Here is a 13,083-nt window from a genome sequence, read left to right as displayed (position 1 = left end):
AAAGGGTCATCTTTGGAAGTGGTGTCGTTCAGATGCTAACAGCAGTGCATCTATCTCCTCTTTCTCCCGAAAGCGTACCCGCGATGACGATGGCGACCACGATATGGAACCACCGGAACCCCAACCTCAGAGAAAGCGAATGAGGCACCGGGCTAAGAAGCCGGCTGCGACGGCTGCTGCGGAGTACACCAGTGGGCAAGCGTTTGTGCGAGAACGCGGATCGGAATCTGAAATGGATTTCGACGAGGATTTTTAAAAGGGGACTCTGATGAGTCAGGTCAGGAGTATCCCCAGATTGCTATGTTATCACTGACGGAAAACAACAAAAAAAATATGAAAAGAAAAAGGCAGGAAGGGAGAGCGTCCCAACCGGAGAAAAAACAGAAAATTTTGGAGGAACCTATTCATGGTCCTCGACCTATCGTTAATCAGTTCCTTTGTTTTGCGGAAAAATGTTTACCTTGTAAGGTGCTGTTGGATACTGGTGCAACTGGTCCTGTTTTGTCTGCTGTTTTTGTTGATAGTTTTGAGGTCCCGAAGGTGAAACGAGACGTCCCGGCCCGGGTATTTGGATTTACGGGAGAAGTTATGAAGGGCACGGGACACGCCTTTACACAACCATTAATTATAATGTCAAGGGGGCATCAAACACAGTTGTCATTCGAGATCGCCCCTCTCCCACTTGGCATCGATGCAATACTACCGAATTGGTGGCTGAAAGAACATAAGCCGGTTATAGGGGCAAATGGGGAAGTTTCCTACGATAGTGAGAACTGCAGGAGTAGATGCTTCACTGATAAGGAACCACAAATAGAGATGGATGAGGGAGTACTGGACGATCCGGAGGCTCAATTCATCGGTAGCATTTGTCTTTTGGAAGATGAATCGGTCAACCTCCGCGAAACTCTTCCCTCTTGGCTCCATGGGTTCCTTAAAGTCTTCCTACCGTCGGAAGCAGATAAGTTACCACCGCATCGATCCTACGACCATGCAATAGACCTTGAACCAGGGAAGCAGCCACCATGGGGACCCGTTTACTCCCTATCCGAAGTCGAACTAAAGGTGCTTCGGGAATACCTGGACAAAATGTTGCGATTGGGAAAGATTAGGCCGAGCAAATCCCCTGCAGGAGCCCCAATCCTATTTGTGAAGAAAAAGGACGGTAGTCTGCGACTTTGCGTTGACTACCGTGGACTTAACCGAGTGTCCATTAAGAATAGGTATCCTCTACCGCTTATGGACGAGCTGCGAGATCGAGTAGCAGGCGCGGTTATCTTCTCGAAGATTGACCTGAAAGAAGGTTACAACCTCATCAGGATCAAAGACGGTGACGAGTGGAAGACAGCCTTTCGTACGCGGTACGGGCATTTTGAGTACCTCGTCATGCCTTTTGGGCTGGCAAATGCGCCGGCGACCTTCCAGAACATGATGAATGATGCGCTGAGGGAATTTTTGGATCAAGGTGTAGTAGTATACCTTGATGATATCCTAATATATAGCAAGTCTCGAGAGGAACACAGGGAGCTGGTCGGCAAAGTTCTTAGTAGGCTACAAGAATACCAACTGGTCGCCAACTCGAAGAAATCGTTCTTCGAACTTACCGAAATTGAGTTCCTCGGATACATCCTTGCCCCAGCAGGCGTCACCATGGCACTGGATAAGGTCATGTCTGTTACGAATTGGCAAGCCCCGCGCAGCGTTAAAGAAGTACAGATCTTCATGGGCTTTGCCAACTTCTACAGAAGGTTTATCCACAATTTCTCCGGGGTCTGTAAACCCATTACCGATTGTCTCAGGGGTGATGCTAAGAACTTTGTCTGGTCTATAACGGCCCAAGCAGCCTTCGAAAAACTCAAAACCCTGTTTACGTCTGCGCCGATCTTGGTACACTTCTCTCCAGATCGCCAGACTATCGTGGAAACGGACGCAAGTGATTTTGCTATCGCCGCAATTTTATCCCAGGTTATTGACGGAAAGACTCACCCTGTTGCCTTTTATTCTCGAAAGCTTAACCCAGCGGAACTCAACTACGACGTCTGGGATAAGGAGATGCTAGGAATTGTGTCGGCCTTCAAGCAATGGCGTCACTACCTCGAAGGACCTAGTCAAACGGTCCTCGTCTACACGGATCATAAGAACTTGGAATATTTTTCAACAACCAAGGTTCTTAACCGACGACAGGCAAGATGGGCTGAGTCTTTGGCGGAATTTGACTTTAAGATTATTTACCGCCCGGGAACCAAAAATGGGAAGGCAGATGCACTATCGCGACGGCCGGAGTACCGTCCTGAAGGGGGAGGCACGCTTGGGAAACAGCCGATAGACAGGTTCTTTAAGCCCGGGCAGTTGGCGGAGGAAGAGTTTGTGGTATCAGCGGTGTCGCTTGCCTCCAAGGGAGTGATCGACTGGTCTAAGAATTTTCTGGATCATGTCAGGCAGGCGGCATCGGGAGACCCGATATGGGTAGGAATGAGAGAGAGAATTGAGCAAGGGGAGAAGCTGGGGGAATTGAAGGATATGGCTGAGAAAGACGGGCTACTCTTCTATAAGAACCGACTCTACATCCCGGCAGACGACCGTATCAAGATCCGAATCGCACAGGCAGAACACGACTCGAAAGTGGCAGGACACTTTGGACAAGACAAGACACTGGAACTCATCACGCGTAACTTCTATTGGCCAAAAATGAACGAGTGGATTGATGACTACGTTCGGTCATGTGACGAGTGCCAGCGCAACAAACCCAGCCGCCATAAAAAATACGGTGCGCTTCTACCACTGTCCACGCCACATTCTGTCTGGCAATCGATATCAATGGACTTCGTCGTACAGTTACCGGAATCAAAGGGATACAATCAAATCTGGGTAGTAGTTGATAGGTTCTCGAAGATGTCGCACTTCATTCCCTTAGTAGCAGAAACGACCGCGCAGGATTTAGCAAAGATATTCCTCGGTCAAATCTGGCGACTCCATGGGCTGCCTCTCGACATAGTTTCCGACAGGGACGCCAAGTTTACTTCAAGTTTTTGGGCATCTCTTATGGAATTGTTGGATGTGAGGATAAGAATGAGTACTGCTTTCCACCCTCAGACCGATGGGCAAACAGAGCGAGTCAACCAAACCCTCGAGCACTACTTACGAGCGTTTTGTAACTACGAGCAAGATGATTGGGCAGAGCTACTCCCGTTGGCGGAGTATGCTTACAACAACTCGGTTACCACCGCCACGGGTCAATCTCCGTTCTATACCAATTACGGTTACAACCCAAGAACCAACTGGCCGACGGAAGCCGAAGTGGTCAACCCAACCAGTGACCTGTACGCTCATTTCATCCGAGGAGTTCATGATTCTGCTCTCGCTCGCTTAACAGACACCAGGGAAAAGATGGGGAAATACTATGATCGGAAAAGGGACGAACCACCTAACTTCAAGGTGGGAGACATGGTTATGCTCAATGCGACCAATATCAAGACACGTCGCTCAACCAAGAAACTCGATCATAAGAAACTCGGCCCGTTCAAAATCATCCGACTAGCCGGAAAACGAGCCTGTGAATTGGAACTGCCACCACAAGTCAAAATTCATAATGTGTTCCATATCGAACTCTTGGAACGGTATCGACAGAGCAGTATCCCAGGCCGAGAACAACGTCCCCCAACTCCCGAAGAGGTCGATAAGGAAGGAGAGGTGCTGTACGAAGTGGAAAGTATCGTGGGGAGCCGGAAGAGCAGAAGAGGATTAGTGGAGTACTTGGTGAAATGGCGGGGCTATTCGATGAGTGACTGTACTTATCAAGTCATGGACGCTATGAACGAGGACGTACTTGATCTAGTCCGTGACTATCATCGAAGGAACCCCAAGGCCGTGAAGGACCAACGCCTGAGACTATAGAGGTACCCCACGGGGCTAAGTCCTTCCCCTCCACAGACACCACGGGTGATATGTGGAGCAGGTTTACTGGAACCATAGTCTGTCAGAAGATGTCCCGAGACGTGACACCCTGGAAGGGGGGTAAGCTGTTACGGGCATGCTAAGCATTTACGGGAGTGAGAGAAAGGCTAGAAGATACCCCAATACCCTTTGATACTAATGGCAACACCACTATCAACTCCGGTTCGCACCCACGAGGTGCGGTGCGATCGATATGCGACCAAATGCGGAGTTGCGGTTTTCCTAGTTAAAAAACACGTTTTCGATCCCAATAATAACCCCCGGAGCGTCAAACCGCCGGAGGGGAGTGTTTTGGTACCGGTGGATATATGAGGGACAGCTGGAATCAATCGGATCGAAGATCGGACCGCTCGGAGCGAATCGGCGCAAGCTGCCAGCCGGCCGAGTACCTATCGGCGGTACCTGTGGGCATGAGAGGACTCTGCTATGTGGGAAAGCGATGTGGGAAGAGGCCTGAGTAGGTAGCCTTGCCGTCCGAGACCTCAGAATAGCCGACGCTGACGATTATCCACCAGACGGCCGATGGAGAAGAAACATCGACAGGGAAACGTGCATTAGAGTGAATAAATAGGTTGAGGGGTTTCAGCGGCTTTAGGAGTTTGGGTTACGGACTTAGGAGTTAAATGTACTTGGTTGTTTTTCAGGGTCTCGGGCATGCCCCGAGTGTATTCTGTATTATTAGTAGACTGGGTCCTCGAGACATAAGCGAGGGATATAAATACTGTGTCATTCACTGACTAGCCAAACCATTATCGGCGAAATCAGAGTCTTAACAATATAAATCGTTGATACGCGAGTTACAACTTTATTTGGTTATACTTTTGAAAATACTTTATTCTATCGTGACTTCGAACTCTACCTGAACTATTACGTCGAAAACGGTCGAACATCACACACTAACTCTAGTGAATCTTTGTTGATAACGTAGCTCGCGGGGCCCGTATCGGATCAAGGAGAATCATACTCGGCGTTGACTGAAGAGACCTTGGAGACTTCTACCTTTGTAGCTGTTAGCCGAACTCTGAGCTCTGCGTAGTGTACTCTTGTGGTCTGGTACGCATCCCTCACAGGAGCGGTGCCAGGCAAGAGTTTGATCTTCAAATCATTATGAGAATGCGGTGGCATTTCCTCAATCTTCTCTTGACTGAACACATCAGCCCAATCCCGGTATAGGTGGTGTATTTTCTCAGCAATATCACCTCCGTCCTCATCATGCCATACTGAACCAACCAATTGATAGACTGTCTCTTCTTCTTCCAACATTTGGTACGGAGAGATCAGTTCAATCTTGGTGGCCGCTGGGAGACAATTCTGCTTGCAGTAGTCACTCCTCCAGCTCATGGTGTTGAGTTCCCAGTTGATGTCCGGGTTATGCTTCCTAGCCCAACTAATTGGCAGGTAACCGGTCATTCCTTCTTCCAGTGTAGCCACCTCCCATCGGAGTGTCTCCTTATGATCTCCCATAGTCATGTGGACCGGGTGAGTGTAATACTCGCCTCCTCCCATCATGACATCTCCTTGAGCATCAAACATTGTCAGAGGTTGATCCCGCCTCACTAAGGGAATTCCATGTTTTCTGACAAAACTCTGGTTGAGGATAGCTCCTGTACAACCGGTGTCAAACAGGAAAGACCCTTGGGCGCCTTCATCCTTTCCTTTGACCGTCCATGACAGTCCTGCCTTCAGTATAGGTCTTTTTCCATGTACTGGTAAAGAAGGAAGCCTCTGTTCCAACTTTCTTTGCTTAACAGCGGATTCTGGACTTGTTTCTCTTTGTCTTTTCAACATAGCTAATAGCTTCGGGCACTACTAAGATCAAAAGATCGTTTGGTTCTATTCCCAAGCGGTAATATAGCGGGTATGATGTGTGGTAATTTTTTTTGGTAGCGGTTTGGAAGTGTCTTGTAGCAAATATAACTTTGGTAGAGCACTGACAGACCAGCTGTTTCGGGTCTTAAACCCATCCTCAGAGTGCTTAGAGCAATCAAATAGGCGGAAACACAATCATAATTTATTCAAGAGAAACATAGAAACCGAAAAACCCATATCACAGAAAACTTAGTAAACATAGACTCAAACAGACACTTTTCTACCAGATGATTTCATTGTCCGAGTCTTGCTCAGGCTGAAAAACAAAATCTTCTGTAACCTCCGGGAGTACAACAAGTGGATCCTCTGCTACTACAGCAGCCACTTTAGCCTTCTTCTGAGAGTTGGACTTGCCATTCCCTCTTTTCCGCTTTTGTACTCTCACTGCTGCCACTCGGACAACAGTAGGTTCCCTAGACCAACAATCGGTCCATTTGTGTCTGGACTTGCCGCACTATTGCACAAGTCAGTCTATGCACTCTACCAATAGGGAGTACCGGAAGGTCATACCTTCAAGCATACTTCTGCTTTCCTTCTTTCTTCTAGAATATCCCCCGGGATACCCTTCAGTTCCACCGCTTTATCCTTAGGTCCGGGAGTCTTCTGAGGGCCGGAGGAGCTCACAGCTTCTCTTTTCCTCTTAGGCTGCTGGTCCTTCTGAGCGGGAGGATCTTTCTTGGTCCGAGGGTGCGCTTTCTCAGCTGCCATCCCTTGGTACCTCTCATGGGTGTGCCCTAACTCTCTTAGAGCAGCTATCCGCTCCATCAAGGACTTTGGCTTGGGATTAAAAAGAGCCCAACTCATGCCTAGGTCTGGGAGGAGGGAATTATGAATCTTATCATCCACCAACTGACCCTCATAGCCAGTCTTCCACATCAGCTGAATGATAGTATTCAGGAAGAGGTCTATTCCTCCTCGAGCTGTGTGGGTGAGGGTATTCCATTGGGCTACAGCATCATCTCTAGAGATGGCTTCACCGAAGGCAGCTCTAAAAGCATCCACAAAGGAATCCCAGCGCTTCCATCTCTGATCCAACTGCACCGGCATTCCAGCAAGACGGTTGGCAGAGGCTTGATCAATTGAATTGTGGTATGCCTCATACCATCGGATTGCTGCCTCGCCTTCCATCAGATTGCCTGCATATCGGATCTTAACCTCCTCAGAGGTAAAGGACAGGCTCTCAATGGAGAACACATTCTCACATTGCCGGATAAAGGTTTCCACTTGCTCCGCCTTGCCCTGAAACTTAGAGGGTGGTGGTGCCTTTGGTTCTCGAGCTCTGGTGGAAGTAGAAGGGTGGGAGGTGGTCGGAGGTTGATACTGCTGGGACATCATTGCCAACAGATTCTTCTGTTGCTTCTCCAACTTCTTCTTAAGGTATCTCCGCCAATCTCTTCTGTTACCACCTTCTGGTTCCGAGTCTGAGCTGTCAGAACTATCCGGATCTCCTGGAGCGGGAGCGCGGGCTGCTGGAGGTGGAGGGTTCTGATTTCCGCCACTTCCTCCCTGTGCCTGAGCTGGAGGGGGAGCGGCGGCCGCAGCAGGAGGGGCCACAGGTGCTACTGGTGCTGGGTTGCTGGCCAGTGGTGAGGTTGCTGCTGGTTGAGCAGCCCCAGACATGGTAAACCTTCCTGGGTTCCTGGCTAGCGGACTAGGAGGTCCTCGGCCTGCACCTGAGAAGAACTCTCCTTCATAGTCAAAGGATCGGTCGGCTCCTCCAAGGAGTGGATGTGTTCCACCGAAGCGGCTAGGTGGTAAGGGTGAAGCCCCCACCGCTGGCTGCACAATAGGGATAATTCTCCTAGTGGATCGGACCGGAAATGCTGCAAAGGGGCTGGTCTTCCGCTGCATTGTCCTGGTAGCTGCTCTGGAAGAGGACCTGGAGACTGAAAGTGGTGCCGGAGTTGCTGGTCTACCCACCACCAACCTTCCTTCATCAAGAGCTCTCTGTATCTCGGCAACAAAGTCTGGTGGAGTGGCCGGATTTGTCCACTCAATCTCCATGGCATCAACATCGGCATTCAGTTCATCTCTTTCTGCATACTTCCGGAGCTCTTCCTGAACAGAGTTGACTTCCGACCTCATGTACTCTAGAGCTTCTGCCATCAGAGCATTCTGTGCTGCCTGGCGCTCTTGTACAATGAGCAGTGCCTGACTGCCTCGGTTCAACTGACTCTGCAGGCTGTGCTGGAGGTAGGTCTGAAGCTCTGTGAAGAACTTTTGTAAGGAAACCTCATCGGTATCCTGCCAGGCAGGCTCACAGCCGGGAATATAGGCCTGTAGAGCGGTCCTGGGTTTCTTAACAAGCTGTGTCTGCCCGGTGGCATCAAGCTGGAGGGGCACCGGCTGCCATTCAATCTGAAGGGGTGCATCTGGAGCCGAGAGGGCGGACATTTTGTATAGAGGAAGAATAATCTGAAGGTGACTTGAGCCTTAAAGATTATCTGTAACGGGGGTCCTTTCTAAGAGAAATAGATTTGTATAGAATAGAGACGGCCGTGCAAGATAGACAATCAGGTTGCAGATTATTCAAAGATACTATCGCTAGAACTCAATAATCTTTAAGGGCTCTGCTACCGATTCGAACTTCGTTCTTTTGTTTGATGAAGACTGGAGAAAACAGGACTGAAGGGCGGGAATGAACCTGAGTACTTATACTCCGAAGGCTTCTATTCTCTGCTCCTAACTCCTTACTAAGTTCCGGTGGGCCTTCCCTCAGTACCGGAAACAATACCACCACTACCCCGCTTTCCTCTAAGCGTCAGCAGGTGTTTCCGATACCCAAGGCAACCACCCTTAGTCAAAGCCTTTGTAACACCTGCAGCCTTGGTTGCCACACAACCGAGGACCTGCATGAATGAGCTGCCGCTCAGGTGTAAGCTTAATCATTGCTGTAGAGCTTTCGCTTATTGTAGACTTCCCTAGCATAGTCCCTGCCCTTCGGCGGACTTACAATGCTCAGAGGATCTAGAGAATCACCGGGCAATCAGAGCTTCACTCTGGCCGGTCTTCTAGTCACTGGCGAGGCATAGACTCGTCAGTCATTGCTCCCATGAATAGATCCTCTTCCTAGCGCCCGGAATGTAGTTACTCTGACAGCTGGTGGCTAACCACACTGCCGGTACTTGCATATCACCGTGCAACTGGCTTCTAACAATAACTCTCAGCATGTAACCGGGCCCTGTGTGTACTCATACACCAGACAGTTGAAATGGCTCCGTTACACATCTGCTGGATAATCGTCAGCGTTGGCTACTCGTAGGTATCAGACAGTAAGGGTACCTACTCAGGCTTCTTCCCACATCGCTTTCCCACATAGCAGAGTCCTCTCATGCCCACAGGTACCGCCGACAGGTACCCAGTCAGCTGGTAGCTTGCGCCGATTCGCTCCGAGTGATCCGATCTTCGATCCGATTGCTTCCAGCTGTCCCTCATATATCCACCGGTCCAAAAGCACTCCCCTCCGGTGGTTTGATGCTCTGAGGGTTATTATTGGGGTCGAAAACATGTTTTTTAACTAGGAAAACCGCAACTCCGCATTTGGTCGCATATTAATCGCACCGCACCTCGTGGGTGCGAACCGGAGTTGATAGTGGTGTTGTCATTAGTATCAGAGGGTATTGGGGTATCTACTAGCCTTTCTCTCACTTCCGTAAATGCTTGGCATGCTCGTAACACTGGAGGGGCACCGGCTGCCATTCAATCTGAAGGGGTGCATTCGGAGCCGGGAGGGTGGACATTTTGTGTAGAGGAAGAATAATCTGAAGGTGACTTGAGCTTTAAAGATTATCTGTAGTTCTAGCGCTAGTATCTTTGAATAATCTGCAACCTGATTGTCTATCTTGCACGGCCGTCTCTATTCTATCTTATTCTCTTTTCTCTCAGAAGAGACCCCCGTTACAAACTCATAGAAAGAAAACCCAAACACTACCAAAATCCCAAAAGAGAAACAACAAACGAACTCCCGATTACTAATCACTCTCCTTCCCGAACTTCTTCCTTATTCGCACTGCGCCGTTACAAGAAGGAGACTATTCCCAGAGGGAAGAAGGAGGGAGAGGAAGGACTGGCGTTGGCAATGAAGCCTAAGCAAAGTCTTGAGAGGAGGTGTGACCCCGCTCTTTGTCAAGTCTTGGCGGAGTTGAAGAAGGGTGTTGAAGGAACAAGAAGGGATGTCCTCCCCCGTCCCTGTTGAATTCACACTTTTATACTCAGAAAAATTGGTCTAGCGTCAAAGGGTTAAGTGTCCCGTTGCAATTCGGCCTATGGTTTAAGGGATCAGCACAATTCCATTGTGAGCTCAATTGATTGGTGCTTCTAGGGGTTACCAAAGTGGTACACCCAAAAAACTATAATTGCATGGTCACAGGTAGTGAAAAGGCCTAACACCTAATTTCAAATATCCGAAAGCGTTTTGTCTTGAAAATTTCAACATATTATGGAAGCAACGGTGCATATGGAAATGATGCGGGTTTGGGTGCACATAAACAGTGCAAGAATCATAGATTAGTCACCTCAAACGTTACTCGAGATGCTGGCGCTCCTTAGTAGTGTGGTCCACGAGTCGGACTGGCTCGAGCCAATACAAGCCCAACTCTTCGCGACACAGGCCGGGTCGAGCCCATATCCCCGCTCAGCTTGAGCCGACTTGTGAAATAATCCTTTCATTCTGGTATTTACGGGAAGTTTCTTGCGTCCATTGGAAAGTACTACAATTCAACTCGAAGTTGCAGAGTTCCCATATCTCATTTTATACCCACGAACGCTCCATTATTTTAGGACAACTATCTATATAAAGGCAGTCTTGTGCCTACCTCAACTGTCAGCAACAATGTACTCGTCTACCAAGACTGATTCCTTTGACTCGAGCCAGGCTCAAGCCCTCGAGCTTTTAACTAGCAAGCCGAGCCCAAGCACTGATATCACAAGATGACTCGTAGGCTGCGCTACTCATTAGATCTCATTGTAAAATTTACTATATTGTGCATATTAAGAACGAAAGGTTTTTGTATCGTCAACGTCTTATTCGAGACTTGTAGCATAGAATATCACTCGCCACGCCAAGAGCTCCTCGCCAAGAACCTAACACATATCATACACCTAACCCTAGATTATTTTAGTATCCTAAAGGACACCTGCGGTGGACCTATCCCCCCCCATCGATTCTCGCGCCATACTTTCCCTTGATACTGTTTTCCAAATCTCTGTGGAAACGGCCTCATGCAGTAGTGTTCACTCCGTTGCAGAACCTCTCTAATAATTGTCACAAACTCCATATGCATGTCGAGTGATAATCTGTGACTTCCATTCTTTCTTTTTTTTTTTTTAACTCATTAATATTTCCATTCTTTCTGATTCAGTGATTGATTGATTGATTACTTCATTACTTGTTTGCAACCTTCTGGTTCAGTAAAATCTAGGGGCTGGAAATATAATACTAGCAAAGCCTGTACTGGCAGCTGTACAATTATTCAAGATTACTATATGATCCAACCCTCCTTCGGTGTCTCTTGATTATGGAGTTTTTACTCTTCCAGCCTTTAGTTCTAATACATACAATTCTAATTAACGAGACCAGAATAGGAAGTTGCAGCTGATGTCGATACCACAACACCTAAACATGAGTTGTATGTTGCTGTTAATTTCCTCTGAAATTCGCGTTTCCCAACTACCGGAGTTCCATGCACAAAATCGTTGTACAGTAGTATGTATGGGGCACTTTCATCGGCGGTGCTGAGGACCTTTGCCCTAATACTGTATAGCATCAGATTCAGGAATGATATAAATCAGGTTCGAAGTATTTTGATCAGGCGTTAGATCAAACTATTGTTAACAGCCTTCGTTGTAAATGATCTCCACTTGTAAGTTGGGTTCAAAGGCGATATATGGGTTTCATTATTTCACTCGAGTCCTCGTGAACCATTTAACCTGTGGTATCCATTGACAGCTTACTATAAGCCAGAAAGACCTCCATGATTAAATTTGCTTAAAGCACGACGTGAAAAGGAATAGATCAACTACAGAAGGACGTAACGCATCTAATCCGTATAGACAACTGGAAGAAAGTCCGAATTTTCAATTTCCCACTTTTGACCTTTCAGCCCTCCAAAAAACGCTTTACACTTCCACCGATATTTTTAATATCCAGCAGGAAACTGTCATGTCCAAACAGACTAACATCCTCTCCCAGTTCGACATGTGTTACCCTCCGGTTCCCCGCTTTCTTCAAAGCCTCCGCTACCTCTCGTTGTTGCCAAGCAGGAAATAGGATATCACTCGTAACACCTAGAACGAGGGTCGGAATGTTTCTCATCGGTGCCAGCCCGGCAACAAGATCAGGAGGTATGGATCCATCATCGGTAGTCGTTGAAGCATCAATGTGTTCTCTTGGTTGTTCCGTATAAGGCTGCGAAGGAAGTGTCAGGGAGCATTGGCTCGCACTCTGTTCGCTTAATTCTTCGACGTGGTTTGGAGATAGTTTATGTTTATTTTGTTCCCTCTGCTTTCGAATTACCTCTTGGTATTCTGCGCCGAGGTCAAACAGATCCATTGCTTTCGAAACATATAATAAACTATTTGCATCATATTCCAAACAGAACTTTTCGCCGGCATGATCGAGATATGTTTCAATAAGAAAATCTGGGCATAATGCAGGCGGGCGTGAGGGATCTGTTCTCTGTCTTCCGAAGCGTTGCTCCCATTCTGGTCCGGATCTGTATGTTACAGTTGCGATCTGGCGGGCAAGCTTAAGACCTAAATGTGGCGGGACCTTGCCATAGTAGAATCCTCGATTCCAGTTCGGATCGGCCATTAAGACTTTCTCTCTCGTTAGTTATGGCTGATGACCACACTAATTTCTCTTTGCACAAGAATTGCAACCCTACCTTGCCTTTGAGCATGCCGCATGGCAATACTGTAAGGATGACTTCTAGCACAACCACTGATGCTTGCGATCTTTCCAACTCTCTCAGGAAATAGCACTCCAGCCGCCAAACTTTGCATTCCTCCCATACTAGCGCCAACACTAGCATAGAGCTTTTCCACCCCAAGATGATCCAGAAGTCTAAACTGGGCGCTGACCATATCTCCCATAGTCATTATCGGGAATCTAGTCGCATATCTTTCGCCATCCGCGGGATCGATACTCGATGGCCCGGTAGACCCATAGCATCCGCCCAAGACATTGGTACATATAACGAAGAAACGATCTGTATCTAGAGCACAGCCCGGTCCTATAAACTTTTCCCACCATCCAAATCTTGG

General features: G+C 48.0%; 3 protein-coding genes across 3 annotated transcripts; 1 reads left to right on the top strand and 2 right to left on the bottom strand.

Annotated features, from left to right (window-relative positions):
• Window positions 1-333: 333 nt before the first annotated feature.
• On the top strand, window positions 334-3,891 carry H6S33_006372 (uncharacterized protein; the record flags this gene model as incomplete). The annotated part of the gene is made up of 1 exon (XM_044837715.1): window positions 334-3,891. The coding sequence occupies one exon, from the start codon at window positions 334-336 to the stop codon at window positions 3,889-3,891; it is 3,558 nt and encodes a 1,185-aa protein (XP_044689899.1).
• A 1,008-nt stretch (window positions 3,892-4,899) lies between these two features.
• Window positions 4,900-5,739, bottom strand: H6S33_006371 (uncharacterized protein; the record flags this gene model as incomplete). The annotated part of the gene is made up of 1 exon (XM_044837714.1): window positions 4,900-5,739. The coding sequence occupies one exon, from the start codon at window positions 5,737-5,739 to the stop codon at window positions 4,900-4,902; it is 840 nt and encodes a 279-aa protein (XP_044689898.1).
• A 6,178-nt stretch (window positions 5,740-11,917) lies between these two features.
• Window positions 11,918-12,918, bottom strand: H6S33_006370 (uncharacterized protein; the record flags this gene model as incomplete). Its single annotated transcript, XM_044837713.1, has 2 exons — window positions 11,918-12,636; window positions 12,705-12,918. The coding sequence occupies 2 exons, from the start codon at window positions 12,916-12,918 to the stop codon at window positions 11,918-11,920; spliced, it is 933 nt and encodes a 310-aa protein (XP_044689897.1).
• Between the last annotated feature and the right edge of the window lie 165 nt (window positions 12,919-13,083).

This window comes from Morchella sextelata (genome assembly GCF_020137385.1).
Source record: "Morchella sextelata strain SCLS chromosome Unknown scls_20, whole genome shotgun sequence".
Classification (NCBI taxonomy): Eukaryota; Fungi; Ascomycota; class Pezizomycetes; order Pezizales; family Morchellaceae; genus Morchella; species Morchella sextelata.
This window is presented reverse-complemented; position numbering and strand designations above follow the sequence as displayed.